Source organism: Musca domestica, unplaced genomic scaffold, assembly GCF_030504385.1.
Source record: "Musca domestica strain aabys unplaced genomic scaffold, Musca_domestica.polishedcontigs.V.1.1 60, whole genome shotgun sequence".
In the NCBI taxonomy this organism is placed as follows: Eukaryota; Metazoa; Arthropoda; class Insecta; order Diptera; family Muscidae; genus Musca; species Musca domestica.
This window is the reverse complement of record NW_026712364.1, coordinates 867,213-884,060: the sequence shown is the minus strand read 5'-3', so window position 1 is coordinate 884,060 and position 16,848 is coordinate 867,213. Positions and strand designations below refer to the sequence as shown.

General features: G+C 34.8%; 2 protein-coding genes across 5 annotated transcripts in view; one reads left to right on the top strand and one right to left on the bottom strand.

Moving 5' to 3' along the window:
• The window catches only part of LOC101898514 (probable serine/threonine-protein kinase vps15), a 178,247-nt gene that overhangs the window by 80,509 nt on the left and 80,890 nt on the right, over positions 1-16,848 (top strand). The window lies entirely within an intron of this gene.
• Positions 1,090-6,447, bottom strand: LOC131805771 (uncharacterized). Of its 2 annotated transcripts, XM_059129377.1 has the most exons (4): positions 5,392-6,447; positions 5,120-5,332; positions 4,698-5,048; positions 1,090-2,199 (listed from the first exon to the last, which is right to left on the bottom strand). In XM_059129377.1, exons 1-4 carry the CDS (start codon positions 5,509-5,511, stop codon positions 2,098-2,100), a joined length of 786 nt encoding a protein of 261 aa, XP_058985360.1. In that variant the 5' UTR covers positions 5,512-6,447; the 3' UTR covers positions 1,090-2,097. The 2 variants fall into 2 exon arrangements, with proteins under 2 accessions (XP_058985360.1, XP_058985359.1); XM_059129376.1 differs by lacking the exon at positions 1,090-2,199 and having other exon boundaries at positions 3,702-5,048.

Here is a 16,848-nt window from a genome sequence, read left to right as displayed (position 1 = left end):
AGAAATCTAAGAGGATTTTTAAGAATTTTTTTAAGAAGTACAATAGCAACCATCGTTGTAGTTTTAAACATTTTATAATTTTTCCCAACATCAATGTGGATTAAATTTTTTTTTATGTTCAAAAATTTTCTTAAAATTTCTCTTCAAAGAATTTCAGTCGTCCTCACATTTTATTAAAATGAAATAAATCGCTCGTGTAATTTTAATAATTTTCATTTATTTTGTTTTTTTTTTTTTTTTTTTTTGAAACAATTTTTACCACCATCCCCATACGACAAACATATAAACATTTTTAATAGCTTTCCCCTTTGGGGACATTCACGATTTCTTTCATTCGAATGTTAAAGAAAAAAAATATAAAAATGTTTATAGTTGTTTATTTACACTTTGTGTGACGAGCAAACAGGCTCGCATAAAACCCACATCGGGTGGGAGGATGTTAAGCAAATATGTTTTCCGAAGCGTTTATGGTACATAGGGAGCGTGATTATGTACAAATATGTACAGGCAAACACATATGTACACAAATACATACAAATATGTTTCCTTTGGGGGTATTGAATAAAGAAAAATAGGGAGGAAAAGAGATGTTTCGCGATTATGAAATATAGCTGCCGCTCGGGTTTGAGAGTAGTTTTATAATATTTTTTTTTAAATAATAATTTAAAGAGCATTAATAAAAAGCATTTCTTAAATATAAAGAATATACAGGGTGATATGAAAAAACTGCAACCAACTTCAGACTGCTGTCATTTCGAAGCCACTCGTTCGACAGCTGTTAAAATTATTCCAGTGACAGCTCATTATATTGTTTACAAGCGTACAAAAGCATTTTGGTGAGAATTTTCCAGAAAAAAAGTTATTCGTGATGGATTTCAAGCGTGATAGTGTGATTTCCTTATATTTGGCTGGAAAACCACAAGTGGCTATCGTTAGAGCACTCCAGCATTTAAATGTGAATAAATTTTCTGTGTCTCGTATCATCGCTCGTTATCGTGATACTGATAGCTAAGCCCGACGTCAAGGAAGTGGGAAAGGAAGGAAGAGAACAGCAACATCAGCAGAAATGGTTCGAAAAGTACACCCAGAGAAAAAATGACAACATCCGTGTATGAAATGACCACATCCGTGTATGATAGTGTATCAACCACGTTTGGTGTCAAAATGAGCACGCTGTTGTCATTTTGACACCGAGATTTTGGCAACGATTTCAACAACAGATGTGCATGAAATGAGCACATACGTGGTCATTTCGAGCACGCCCCGTTGTCAGATTGTCAACGCTTCGTTGTCAGATCGTCAACGCTTCGTTGTCAGATTGTCAACGCTCCGTTGTCGGATTGTCAACGCCCGTTGTCAGATTGAAATCAATGGTGGTCATTTTTTGATATCCGTTCCTTTTCCATTTTATACCCTTAGTAGAAGAAACGACATTTTTTGAAAAGTATTTTATTGAACGAAACCAATTACATAAATTCAATATAAATACATATTTGATTTAACAAAACAATTCGAATTACATATATTCAATGTATAGAAACAAATTAAATTAACTTAAATCTGAAATAAACTTTTCCATTATTCATAGGATATAAGTGAAATGGGTAAGTAATAAAATCTAAAATTGGTATTAAAAAAATTGTATCCTCATTCAGAGAACCAACTTCATACGATTGTAAATGGTAATCAAAGTTTTTAACTTTTACTTGGTTACATAAAATGTAAACATTTTCATTTTCAATTATTAAATGTTTAATTTTGAAAAGTTCAATTGCGGCATTATTTGTTGCTAAATAATAGTTTTTTTTATACCTAGTTCCCTTAAAAAAAATGTCATCAGACACTTTGCAATTTTGGTAATTTAAAACTGGCTTACTTTTTTTGTAACAATATTCCTCTTTTGCCAAATCTTCGATGGTATGCGTATTAATGATAACATTTGGTTCTAAGTTATCTTCGTGTTTTAATAAAAAATTGGAAAATTTCAATCCAGACTTAATAGATAATGAACGACAGGGATTTACTCTTGATGTAGTATTTCCTAAATAGGCTTTTGCTTCCTTGTGTTTAGCTTCGAATCTCATGCTCCAGAGATATTTAAGGGGACCACATTTTCGGATAGCTGTGGGATAGTGGACAAGAAAGTGGTGTTTCGGTTTTAACGAACCGTATAATGTTATATAAAGTGAATGGTGATCTCTAATTAATTCTTCCAATTTTATTAAATCGTCTTCTATATAACTTGGTCTTAAAAGTAAATCGATTATTTGTAATAATATTATAAAAACTTTCCAGTGATCGTTGGAGAAAGGAATTAAATCGCCTACCATTAAAGGTAAAAAATTAGTAAAACACATAGTTTCACTAGCTGTCATTTTTAAGTTATAGTTTTTCAATCTACATAAATCTAGTGGTCCAGATTTATTTCCCACTTCAATTTCTCCAAATTGGAATAAAGATTTTCTGCTGTTAATACAATCTAACGTAACAATATTTTCTTGAATCAGCCCGAGAATTACATTAGACATATCGTAGACACATATGCCCTCGAAAATGTCATGCATAATATCAAAACAAAAATTTTCAGTGACGTTAAAATTTGGTAAAGATTCGAAGATACACTTGTTTTTAATACCTGTTTCTTGAAAATTATTTTCCAATACATTTGAGTTGTAATTCTCTTGGTTTCTTAAACTATCTAAATGCTGAATTGCGTCGAATTGCATTTGGGACTTTTTTCTTCTACATACCCGGCAAAATCTTTTAGAGTTAAATGATTGCACGTAGCCTAAAATACTATTAACTGCTAAATTATCTCCAATAATTACACCTAAAATAAAATGCACCTTCTGAACACTTTGTTGAACACAAATTTCAACCCCTTCTTCTAGAATTTTTAACTCTTCTACAAGATTGTGAAATGAAACTTCATTTCCACGTTCTTTTAAATCCTTTGATGGTATAAACGCAGCAGTTAATATATAATCAAGTTTTGACAACAAGTGCTGTGGCATTGAAGGAAAGCTAATATAACAACCACATATGGAAAATGTATGGGTTCCAAGAGGATTATTAATTTGAAAATCATCCATGTAAAGGACATAGGGAATAACTAAATTGTACTGATATTTTAATAATTTAGTTTTATATAACTCACCGTTTGTAAAATTTTGTAAAACAGGTGAATTTAGGAATTTTTTGGAGTTTTCTAATGTCAAATCTAAGAGATTTGGAATTTTAAAAAGGGCACTTATCATGAATTTCAGTGGCATTATATAAATATTGGATAACTTTGGACCTAAACTGGGATTTCCGCTGATAACAATTTCCGAGACTTGATTGCTAATTACATAAACCTTTGGATCATCATAAAAGTTTAGTTCTTTTAAAATTTTTAAAAGTCTATATTCCGTTCTAGTTTCTTCGAAAGGATTTTTACAAAAGTTTAGTAAGTACCTTAAGTCTTCATAATTTGGATGATCAGTTATATATTTTTCAATTGTACATGAAATGGATGAAAGCAGAATTGAAACAGAATGTTGTATTTCTATAACATGATTTCTAGGCATATAGCTTTGACCATGTAATTGTAAAGACAGATATAAGGTTTTCTTTTTCAAAACATTTAAATCCTTTTCTATTGTATTGTTGTTAATAACAGTTTCACTGTTTGTATAATCATTTTCTTTTGATGATGACATTTCAACTGGCACATTAATGGCTTTAACCATTGGTGGAGCTTTTGTGTGATTCTTGTGAAGTTTTTCTAAATGAATTCTGAATGACGTAAATTTTGTAAATGTTTGCTTACAGTTGTCCTGAACGCATTGTACTTTTAAAAATTTAGTGGACATTAAATGGTCTGTTTTCAAATGAGCTATTAAAAGATTTGCCTTATCAAAATGCTTACGGCAACGAAAGCAAATATACATTTTGAATTGTACTTTAATTATTGTTGCAGAAATTAATAAGTGAAGTCAAATTAACTGATTTTATATCATATACAGTATTAATTTCATAAAAATATTTTTGGATAAAAATCCATGGAATTTGGCAGGCATTTGGATATTTTAAAGAAAGTGCATGAAAAATTTTAAAACATGTATCTAAACATTCGAGGAACGATTGAAATTTTAACAAATTGTGGTTAAAAAAAACATAAAAACCTTTTATATTGAAATCGGACAAACCCTCCACAATTATAAATGGCTGTATAGTTAATCCAGCATTGTAATACTTTTCAGTGACTGTATCAATTTGCCTTTTATAATCGTTAATTGTCGGTAGTCGCAGTACGAAACTTTCCTGCGAATCAGCTATTGTTACTTTTTTTCGTAATTTACCGTTTCCACATTTAAACCTAGCAGGTGATGGTAAAACTGAATTCAACAGTATTGCGTATATATAATCTTGAGCATCTGCAACCGAAATATAAAATAAATATTACTTTTAATGTTTATGATAAATCAGGAATTAAAATTTACCTATGCTGCTTGCCGTCAAAACATTTGCGAAGAGTTGTTTGCAATGTTCGTTATGAATATTTTTCCCATAATAATTGTAAATTTTTTTCTTAAATTGGTCCCATTTAGAAAGTAGAAGATTGCCTTTCTGTGGATACATAATATCGAAATCAATGTTGACCTAAAACGAAACATTAGTATCCATATACAAATAAATAGCTCATGGCTACTTACCAATTCTGAAGCTCTTGCATCGGACAACTTCGTCCATTCAAGGAGAAATGTATGGCTACTTAAATTTTTTATATCTCTTTGCCGTATGTTAAAAGATCTTTTCCATTTTTCGCAGATCGATCCCCAATCATTACATTCTCTTAGTAAGGAAGCTTTCAATGAATTTTCAACTGATTCATCAATTTCGGGAACATCTTTGTTACAAAAATTAGGAGATGTGTGAGTTGCTGCTTTGCTTGTGCTAGGCTCGGAAATCAAAAGCTTTATTCTTTTGGACTTCTTGTTTCTATACTTGGCATAAAGTTTTCCGCTTGCGTTGTTCTTTCCTTTTCTTGAAATGTAATAATAATCCTAAAAATAAAGACATATTATAAGTTAAGAAACTACATAATCAGATACGTTGTTTATATTGTTAATCTTACCCTCATTTCGTTTTCAAGAGGAAAAACGGAACAAATTTCATCCAATATGCGCATATAGTCTTGAGTGTAAAGAGTAACATTGTTGGTTAAAATATCTTCAATAATTATATTAATTATATCATCTCTTTGCTCGTCACTTAATTTCTTATTAACGCTACTACATTCAAGCGCTAGTTTCCCCTTCGAGGTATGTGTTAACAATTCCGTTAGATCCTATATTAAATAAAAAAACTACATTAACTATGCTTACACAAATATTACTCTTACCTTACCTCTGACAAAATTCCTTTGGCTTTTGAGCAGTTCGAACCTGTAGTGTCGGGAGTACCAGGAGTACTTGCAGGTGTCTCGTTGCGTTTCCACCATTCACCTATTTTAGATGGAACTGACATAGTTTCGTCATCAATCCCGAGCTATTGTTATGACAATATTAATACTGAGTTCAACTCTGTAAAACAAATAATACGTACCTTTCGTTTTTTCCAAGCAAAGAGCTTTTCTCTGAATTCAACACGCAGTCCCAATGGTGGCACTGCTTCCTTTAAATCTTCTTTTTTCAAGTACTGCAAGCTGCGAAATGTTACATGTGATGCTAAAAGAACAAAAAAGAAAATTCTTTGTTAATTACACTGATTAACTGAAAAATTCATTTTTATTTACTTACCTTTTAATTGTTCAAAAAGCGACTCCATATTTATTCCTTTTAAGAACTCCCTTAACATATAATCGTCCTCATTGTTTTCCGCATCTTGACTGCTGCAATGGTTTGTATCGCGAACCACAACAATATTGCCATCGATTTCTAACAACTCACCAATGATATTTTGAGGATCTTGCGAATTATTATTCATTTTCAATAAATTTTTTGCACAATGCGTCCTTTCTCTTTCAATAACACGGAAAAAATGGTAAATATGCAGCCGATTGCACACGAGTAAAAAAAATGACAACGGTGGTGCATGATTCATACACGGTAGTTGCTAAAATGGCAACGATCGTGTACGATTCATGCACGTCGGTGTACAAAGTAACAACGGTGGTGCATCATTATGCAGGTGGTGGTGCATAATTCATACACGACCGGTGTCATATTGACAACGACCGTGTGTGAATCATGCACCACCGTTGTCATTTTTTACTCGTGTGTAATCGGCTGCAATTACCAATATTACAAATGGACAAATTAAGCACGGCTGTTGTTGGTACCGAAAGTTGACCACGTCTCGGTGTCAATTTGAGCACGTTCGTGCACAATTCACCAACAGCCGTTGTTGAAAAATATAACAACGGGTCGTTGCGAAAATGACAACATACGTGCTTGATTTCGCAACGGGATTTTTCCCTCAGTGTAATGAAGCGACTTGATCGAAACACGCGTCACAGTGGCCGAAAAATGGCCCATGGGCTGAACATCGATCGCAGTATTCCATTCGGCAAATATTGAAAAATGAGCTTGGGGTAAAGCCATTGCCATTGAAAATCCAAAAAGTGCAAGAACTTACACCGCAACAGAAAGAAAATAGACTCAAAAGAGCTGAAGAGTTGCTTCGCTAGGCCGAAAGTGGTGAACTGCCGAATTTGGTTTTCTCCGATGAGAAAATATTCGTCGTCCAGCAATTTGTAAACAAACAAAATGATCGTGATCGTGTTTACTTGGCAAAGAGGTCAGCTGAAAATGTGCACCTTCGGTTAGCCACCAGAACTCAAGCCTCAAGTCGACCATAGTGATGGTGTGGACCGCCATAACAGCCGATGGTCGCTCTCCGCTCGTATTAATCGACCGTGGCATCAGAATAAATGCCGAATATTATCGCGAACATATTCTGGAGGGTGTATTAAAGCCATGGGCACGCAAACATTTTGGCCGCAGACCTTGGACATTCCAACAGGACTCAGCGCCATCGCACTCAGCATGCGCCACCCTTGAATGGTTACAAAATGAGGTTCCTCGCTTCATTTCCAGCGCACAATGGCCACCAAAATCTCCAATATCTCGGATGCCAATCCGTTGGACTATTGTGTTTGGAGTATTTTGGAAAGCAAGGTTGGCACTAAAAAATACCAGCGTGTCGATCACCTCAAGCAAGTGCTTCGCCGGGAATGGGCCAAAATACCAAAATACCACAGAGCAACATTCTGGCAGCGTGTGACGGTTTCATTGGCCGTTTGCAGGCCATAATTCGTGCCAGCATGCGCCACCCTTGAATGGTTACAAAATTAGGTTCCTCGCTTCATTTCCAGAGCACAATGACCACCAAAATCTCCAATTCCTCGGATACCAACTATTGTGTCTGGAGTATTTTTGAAAGCAAGGTCGGCACTTAAAAATACCAAAGTGTCGATCACCTCAAGCAAGTGCTTCGCCGGGAATTGGCCAAAATACCGCAGAGCAACATTTGGGCAGCGTGTGATGGTTTCATTGGCCGTTTGAAGGCCATAATTCGTGCCAAAGGTGACCAATTCGAACAAATCTAAACTTATTCTAAAATTTGATGCTATTTCCGACATGTTTTGCTTTCTTTCAATAAAATTTAAAAATTGTGGAGTTTGACTTTGTTGCAGTTTTTCCTGTGTTTCGAATACTTCTCAATCATTATATGCACCCTTTTAATACCCTCCACCATACATAGTATGGAGGGTATATTAAGTTCGTCATTCCGTTTGTAACTCATCGAAATAATCATTTTAGACCCAACAAAGTATTAGCTCTGTCCGTCCGTCCGTCTGTTGTAATCACGCTACAGTCTAAACGAATTAAGATAGGAAGCTAAAATTTTGCAGAGATCCCTCTTTTGTCTGCAGGCAGGTCAAGTTCGAAGATGGGCTATATCGGTCCACGATATCGTATAGCCCCCATATAACGGTACCCCCCGATATTCGGTATTTTGATGATTTTAGTTACATTTTTCAACAGAATTGTACACAAGAGGTTCTTTGTAAGCACTTTACCCCCTGACAGAGAATTCTCTATATAGGTTAACGATATCGTATATCCCCCATATAACGGTACCCCGGATATTCGGTATTTTGATTTTATTTTAGCCATATTTTCCTATGGTATTGTCTGAAAAGCCACACAAGGAGTTCTTTGTGAGCACTTTAACCCCTGAAAGGTAATTGTCTATATTGGTCCCTTCCGATGTTAGATATTTCAAATATTTTAACAGAATTTTTAATGGATTTTATTTTTTGAAAATATTCTAATTCGTTCCAAATGGTGGATGGTATTCAAAGTTCGGAACTTACTGCTTTTTTACTTGTTTTTTCTAACTATGAAGTTCTTTATTATGATTTTAGAATAGCATTCCGACCTGTACTAGCGAGCTACGTTAATAATATCCACATTGGAATAAACTTTCATTAGAAAAAGTCAAATAAGAAATAACACAATCCTTAAAAAAATCCATTTCATATCCCATTTTTTAGTATGGATCCCTATTTAGCTTTAGTTTTGCCTTCAATTTTAGTTCGCATAAAAAATTTTACAAGCCCTCGTTCCAAGGTCATTATCAAATTCCATGTCCATATACACATATTCGCTGCAGTCATCTTCCTAAAAGCCTTTGGCATTAACATAGTAAATCGTTTTCCCATCATTAGGATTGAAAAAACTCTGAACGTGTTTCTCATTCTAAAAAAACTAACAATACCCATATTAATATAGATAACATCAGCTATCCTGGTTCAAATGCAAAATGTTGTAACAAATATTTTTTTTTAATATTTAAAAAACATAAGAGCATTACAAGAGCATTTCATTTATTAATTTTTGATTGATGCCGATAAATTTACAACTTTTTCGACTTGTGGCACTTTGCAATTCACCTAACCATATTGACATGAAATACATTGTCCTGCCGTACAGAATAAACTGCTGCAGCCAATAAAAAAGTGGACTATTAACTGTTACTCCGTTGATGGATTTCCTTTTAAAGGAGGGAAAATGGAGTAAAATTGTAGCCATTAAATATTGAATGCGAATTGAAAAAAAAAAAACAGCAGAATGGGAGTTATGTTAAGAGTTGGAACAGAAAAAAATACTTTGGAACAGGGAACCGAACAAACATATATTTGAAAATAACAAATTAAAAAGTATCAGTCGGTTTTGCCGAAAGATGTATATCCTCAGCCAATATTCGATTATTTAAACTCTAAATTTTTAACTTCTCTTATGATTATTCAAATTGTTGACCCTCTATAGAGTAGGTGCCGAAGGAATGGACCAGTATTGTCCATTTGGTATCGCACCAAAATAAATATGATTTAAATACCGCGACGTAGCAGGTTTGGACTATATTGGTTACTTCCTTCACTTTATATGAGAAATGTGATAATTTTTAGAAAATATTAAAATTTGTATGAGGTACCAGGTATAGTCGACCGAAGTATTCCATTTTTATACCCTCCATCATACATAGTATAGAGGGTTTATTAAATTCGTCATTCCGTTTGTAACTCATTGAACTAATAATTTTAGACCAAACAAAGTATATATATTCTTGATCAGCGTAAAATTCTAAGACGAATTAGACTTGTCCGTCTATTCGTCTGTCCGTCTGTTATAATCACGCTAGAATACAGATAGGAAGTTAACATTTTGCACAGATCAGTCTTTTGTCTGCAGGCAGGTCAATATCAATATCGTATAGCCCCCATACAACGGTACCCCCCTATATTCGGAATTTTGATGATTATACCCTACACCACAAAGTGGTCAGGGTATTATGTCTTTGTGCATTTGTTTGTAACAGGCAAAAGGAAACGAGATAGACCCATAGTTCCTTTTGATGATCTGCATAGAATCACATTCAGAGTCGATTTATGCATGTCCGTCTGTCCGTCTGTCCATGTATTTTTGTAAACAAAGTACAGGTCGCATTTATTGCCCGATCCAGATGAAATTTTGCACAAATCATTTGTTTAGCCCAAGGACGAACCCTATTGAAATTGGAGATAATCGGTAAAAATTTAGATATAGCTCCCATATATCTTCGTCCGATTTGCCTGTTATTGTGCACCAAACATGTAATATCAGTCCGAATAGTATGGAATTTTGTATGTACGATCAGATTGGACCTGAAAGTAAGTATGACAAATTTGATCGAAATCGGTTCAGATAAAGCTATAGCTCCCATATATATTGTTCATCTGATTTGTGATTTTGGTCCTCCGCAGCCGTATTATGTTCTCTGTAACAACAATATTTGGGGAAATATATCAAATACACCTCAGAAATACCTTTGCTAAATTTTATCGAGATTGGTTCGGATTTGGTTATATCTCCCATATATAACTTCGTCCGATTTACCTTTTATTGTGCACCAAACGTCTAATATTTGTCCAAATGGGATGAAATTTGGCACTTACGATTGAATTGAGTCTAGAAGCTAGTATGTCAAATTTGGTGAAGATCGGTTCAGATATAGCTATAGCTTCCATATATATTATTCATCCGATTTGTTATATTTGTTACCCACAACCGTAATATGCACTCCGTAACAACGATATTCAGGGAAATATATCAAATACAGCTCAGAAATATCTTTGCCAAATTTTATCCAGATCGGTTCAGATTTGGATATAGCTCCCATATATATCTTTATCCGATTTCAAATTAATTGTGAACCAAATGGGCAATACAATTCCGAATTTAAAAGATACAAATGCTTCGGCATATTTAGTCCTTTGAACTTTAAATTATAATTATAATCATAGCGAGTATGATTGAATTCTCCCATAAAAACTTTTAATTGTTATGTGGAGCTCTACTTAATTAGCAAAATGGTGTAGGGTATGATAAAGTCGGCCCCGCCCGACTTGAAGACTTTCTTTACTGGTTTTTCAATGAAATTGGCTTAAAATCCACACAAGGAGTTCTCTCTGAGTACTTTACACCCTGGAAGAGAATTGTTTATATAGGTCCACGATATCGTGTAGCCTCCATACAGCGGTACCTCTCGACATTCGGTATTTTCTTGTTTTTAGTCACATTTTTCAATGGCATTGAAATTCTGAAATTCTACACAAGGAGTTCTCTGTGAGTACTTTATACCCTAGAAGAAAATTATTTATATAGATCCACTATATCGTATAGCCCCCATACAGCGGTACCCCTCCCCCCATTATTCAGTATTTTGATGATTTAAGCCACATTTTTCAATGGTATAGTCTGAAAATCCACACTAGGAGTTCCTTGTGAGTACTTTATTACTTTAGAAGAGAATTGTCTTAATAGTTCCACATTTTAGCATAGCGCCCATATAACGGTACCCCCAGATATTCGGTATTTTCATGATTTTTGTGACATTATTCACCGGATTTGTTTCAAATTTCGTATATAAAGTTCGGAACCTGTAGTAACCGATGACAAAAATTACTTAAGCAGGACCAAGTCTTCGTATAGCCTCACATAACGGAACATCGAAATGTACCAAGAGATGTACCTGGAATGGAATCGGATGTTAATTTTGCTTTTTATGAGCTTCATGGATATTCAAAATTTTGAGCCTTTGTGTGGGAGGTACCAGAAGGAGTAGACCGATATATCTCATTTCACATCAGATCTTTTTTTAGTAGAAATAATGGGATGCGTAAAATATAAAGAGACCCTGATGCATATTTCGGATTCTATAAACGTTTTGGTTATTCAAAACTTTGACCCTTTGTAGGAGAGGTACTAGAAGAAATGGTCCGATCTCTACAGTTTTTATAACAGATCCTGTGTTGATAGAAATATTTGGATGTGCCAAGTTAAATGGAATGGTATGTCAATTTCGCGTTTTATGAGCTTAATGGATATTCAAAATTTCGACCTTTCGAGGTACCAGCAGTATTAAACTGATGTATCCCATCTTCACATCAGATCTTTTTTTAGTGGAAATAATGGAATGTGTGAAATATGAAGAGAATCGCACTCTCACATCACATTTTATAAGAGTTATAATTATTCAAAATTTTGACAATTTCTGGGGGAGGTACTGAACCGATGTTGTCCATTTTCTCACCTGACCTAGCACTAATGCAAATATTGGGATTTTCAAAGTTGGAGCAAAATCAGATTATCCTTTCTCTTTCTGTGTAGTAAAATTTTGAAAATTTCGACCTTTTGTGGGGGAGGTACCAGAAGGAGTGGACCGATGTATTCCAGCTTAACATCAGACCTTGGGTTAATAAAATTATTTTGATGTGTGAAATTTTAAGACAATCGGACTCTAACACCACAGATTATAAGAGTTCGAATTATTCAAAATGTTGACCCTTTGTGGGGGAGGTACTTGATAGATTGGACCGGTACTGACCTAGCACTGACGCAATTATTAGGATTTGCAAAGTTGGAGCAAAATCGGCTAATCGTTTCTCTTTCTGTGCAGTAAAAAAATATTTTTTGAAAATTTCGGGGAAGTAACAGAAGGAGTGGACCGATGTATTCCAGCTTAACATCAGACCTTGGATTAATAAAGTTATTTTGATGTGTGAAATTTTAAGACAATCGGATTCTTATATCATATTTTATAAGAGTTGTAATTATTCAAAATGTCGGTCCTTTGTGGCGGAGGCACTTAATGGAGTGGACTGATATTGTCCTTTATCGCATCTGACCTAGCACTGATGCAAATATTAGGATTTGCAAAGTTGGAGCAAAATCGGCTAATCGTATTTCTTTCTGTGCAAAAAAAAATATTTTTGAAAAGTTCGGCCTTATGTGGGGGAGGAACCAGAAGGAGGGGATCGATATATTCCATTTTCCATCAGGCCTTGGGTTAATAAAAATATTGTGTTTTTATGAGAGTCATAATTATTCCAAATTTTGACTCTTAGTGGCGGATGTACCTAATGGAGTGGACCCATATTGTCCATTTTCGCACCTGACTTAGCATTGATGCAAATATTAGGATTTGCAAAGTTAGGGCCAAATCGGGCCATCATTCCTCTTTCTGTAAAGTAAAATATTTTTTTTTTTTTTTTTTGGAAAATTTCGAACTTTTGTGTGGGGTGGGGGTTTACTAGAAGGAGTGGACCGATATTGCCCATATCCGAACTCGATCTAAGTTTGACAAAAATATTACGATGACCAAATCGGGAACTCCCTTCGAAAGTTATAGTGCGCACCACCCAGACACACAAATAGACGGACATCGCTAGATCGACTCCAAATACCCTGAAACGGATTTGGTCCAAAGAGACCTAGGGTCTAAAACCGTCATTTCGATGAGGCTCGTTTTGGCCGTATCTAATGATATATACCCTCTCTAGCCATATGGCTGAGGGTATAACATATCCTTTACTAGGCGTATGCTTTATATTATCTTTTCCAACACGTTGCTGATACGCCAATGGGGGCCTTAAAAGTTACTCTCCCACCTTCCTCAACTGATCTTAGGCGTATAAAAGAGGAAAGAAAAACAATAATACTCGGATATAATATTTTAATCTCAAATATTTAAAAAAAAGGTTTGACAACATATTTTTTAAAAAAAAAAAAAAAATAAAAATATTTTCACAATGAATTCAAATTAAAACATCAACACGTTTTTGTGAACAATTTATCAATTCAGAATCCAGAAATAATTGAAAAAGTTGACAAAAAAAAGAAGAGAACAATAAACCATTTGTGTGTCGTATTCAATCCAATGGCATGGAACCATGGGTGTAGACTCAAGTAATCAATCAATAAGGTCTAATGAAAACATGGACACGAATTTGTCCCAACAACGACAAATCCTCCTAGGTTTCAAATGTTTTTCTATGGAAATTCTATTATGGTCGGACACACAAACACTAAATTGTCAATGGCATTGGTATGTCTGTGTTTTTTTTTTGGGGGGGGGGGATTTTTATTTCCAAAACTTCATAAAAAATTGATGGCTTGGTTGGCCATTGGATCATGTAAAAGTACGTGGGTTTCGGTATACAGGGACGTGTATTGGAATATATTTCGAAATTATTTTGGGGAGCGAGGGGGATTTGCCGTCTCAATTACAAAATAAAAACCAGTAAAGAAAGTCTTAAAGTCGGGCGGGGCCGACTTTATGATACCCTACACCACTTTGCTAATTTAGTAGAGCTTTACATAACAAAAGTTTTTATGGGAGAATTCAATCATACACGCCATGATTATAATTATAATTTAAAGTTCGAAGCATTTGTATCTTTTAAATTCGGACTTGCATTGACCATTTGGTGCACAATTAATTTGAAATCGGATAAAGATATATATTTCTGAGCTGTATTTGATATATTTCCCTGAATATCGTTGTTACGAAGTGCATATTACGGCTGTGGGTAACAAATATAACAAATCGGATGAACAGTATATATGGGAGCTATAGCTATATCTGAACCGATCTTCACCAAATTTGACATACTTGATTCTAGACTCAATTCGGTCGTAAGTGCCAAATTCCATCCCATTTGGACAAATATTAGAAGTTTGGTGTACAATAAAAGGTAAATCGGACGAAGTTATATATGGGTGCTATATCCAAATCCGAACCGATCTCGATAAAATTTAGCAAAGGTATTTCTGAGCTGTATTTGATATATTTCCCCAAATATTGTTGTTACCGAGTGTATATTACGGCTGCGGAGGACTAAAATAACAAATCGGATGAACAATATATATGGGAGCTATAGCTATATCTGAACCGATTTCGATCAAATTTGGCATACTTATTTTCAGGCCTAATTTGATTGTATGTGCAAAATTCCATACTATTCGGGCTGATATTACACGTTTGGTGCACAATAAAAGGTAAATCGGACGAAGTTATATATGGGAGCTATATCCAAATCTGAACCGATCTCGATAAAATTTAGCAAAGGTATTTCTGAGCTGTATTTGATATATTTCCCCAAATATTGTTGTTACAGAGTGCATATTACGGCTGCGTAGTACTAAAATAACAAATCGGATGAACAATATATATTGGAGCTATAGGTATATATGAACCGATTTCGATAAAATTTGACATACATATTTTTAGGCCTAATTTGATTGTATATGCAAAATTCCATACAATTCGGGCTGATATTACACGTTTGGTGCACAACAAAAGGCAAATCGGGCGAAGATATATATGGGAGCTTTATCTAAATGTTTACCGATTATCTCCAATTTCAATAGGGTTCGTCCTTGGGCCAAACAAATGATTTGTGCAAAATTTCATCTGGATAGGCCAATAAATGCGAACTATACTTTGTTTACAAAAATACATGGACAGACGAACGGACGGACATGCATAAATCGACTCAGAATGTGATTCTATGCAGATCATCAAAAGAAACTATGGGTCTATCCCGTTTCCTTTTGCCTGTAACAAACAAATGCACAAAGACATAATTCCCCTAACATTATGTGGTGTAGGGTATATTTGCCACTTTGTGGTGTAGGGTATAAAATACCTTTCCATGTGAAATATATAAAATAGGACAGAAATGTATTTTTTTCAGAGGTAATCCAGCCCATCTAGTTCCCCACCTCGCGTACGCCCCTGTATACATGTAAATATGTAAGTGTGTGTGGTTTTTAACCAAACAAAATGGACCGAAAAAAATGTCTCTCATTAACACTTTCCCCTACCCAACTCAGACACATACACTCACATCCCGTAATCGCATATTGAGCAACACATTGCATACTCTACTGAAACCCTTTCTCCCTCTCTACCACCCTCCCACCACCACATCCAATCTCACCTCCATTTACAAAAAACAAACCACTTGCAGATGCACGAAGTCGTTAAATTTCAATGGGAAATGCTATAAAAATATCCTCTGGGCTTAAATGAAATTAAAGTCTTGTAGGGCCATTCACTGTACCCTTCCTTTCTTTTGCTCTCTCTCTCTCTCTCACTCTTTATTCCTTTCAATATCTTCTCAGCAATCACTCAGCTGTAGGGCGATTACTTTTATAGACAGATGGACGAAAATAGGAAATGAAAAAAATTTTCGAATCAATTTTTTTTTCAGCTGCCCGAAATGTGTTTCTGCCAATACTGATGTTGTTGTTGATTTGGAATACATGCTCTTGGCCAACTCTTTTGGGTTTACACGTAGCAGTACCACAACCACATAGTGTGGAAAAATATTTACATTTCAACGGAAGATGTGGAAATGTTCCATTTTTTTGGGAAAATAAGGGAAAACAAAATAGGTTTTGGTTTGATGTGGTTAAAAGGAGTTGGAGTAGAGGATATGATGAGTGCGGCCTAGTTTGGGCTTTATATGAAAAATATAAGAAGTTGGAAAATTATCAGTTGGTTCTTGTTTGGATTATCCAAATTTTTTACCCTCTATTGAGAAGGTACCGATGAACAAATGGGCAAAATTACAAGAAAATGCAACACTCATATCCAATTTTTTCGAAAATCTATAAATTCCACATTCATCTCAGGTTTCTGGTTAAGAGAAATATTTAGATACAACAAGTTGAAAAAGAATCGCTGATTCGTTTCGCAAGTTATGGCAGATTAAAGTAATGAAAATTGTTACCATTTGTGGGTGTGGGTACCAGAAGGGTTTCGCAGATTTACAGGGTGAGATGACAAAATCGCAACCATCATCAGACTGTTGTCATTTCTAAGCCAGTCGTCCGACAGCTGTTAAAATTATTCCAGTGATAGCTCATTATATTGTTTACAAGCGTACAGAAAAATTTTGGTGAGAATTTTCCGGAAAAAAAGTTATTCCTAATCGAATTCAAGCGTGATAGTGTGACTTCTTTATATTTG

Excerpts from the sequence above, each read along its gene's own strand:
- LOC131805771 (XM_059129376.1), bottom strand. The coding sequence starts at position 5,511 with ATGTCAGTTCCATCTAAAATAGGTGAATGGTGGAAACGCAACGAGACA. Across the intron at positions 5,333-5,391 it reads CCAAAGGAATTTTGTCAGAG|GATCTAACGGAATTGTTAAC; the intron begins GTAAGGTAAGAG and ends TATTTAATATAG. Across the intron at positions 5,049-5,119 it reads CTCTTGAAAACGAAATGAGG|GATTATTATTACATTTCAAG; the intron begins GTAAGATTAACA and ends CTTTATTTTTAG.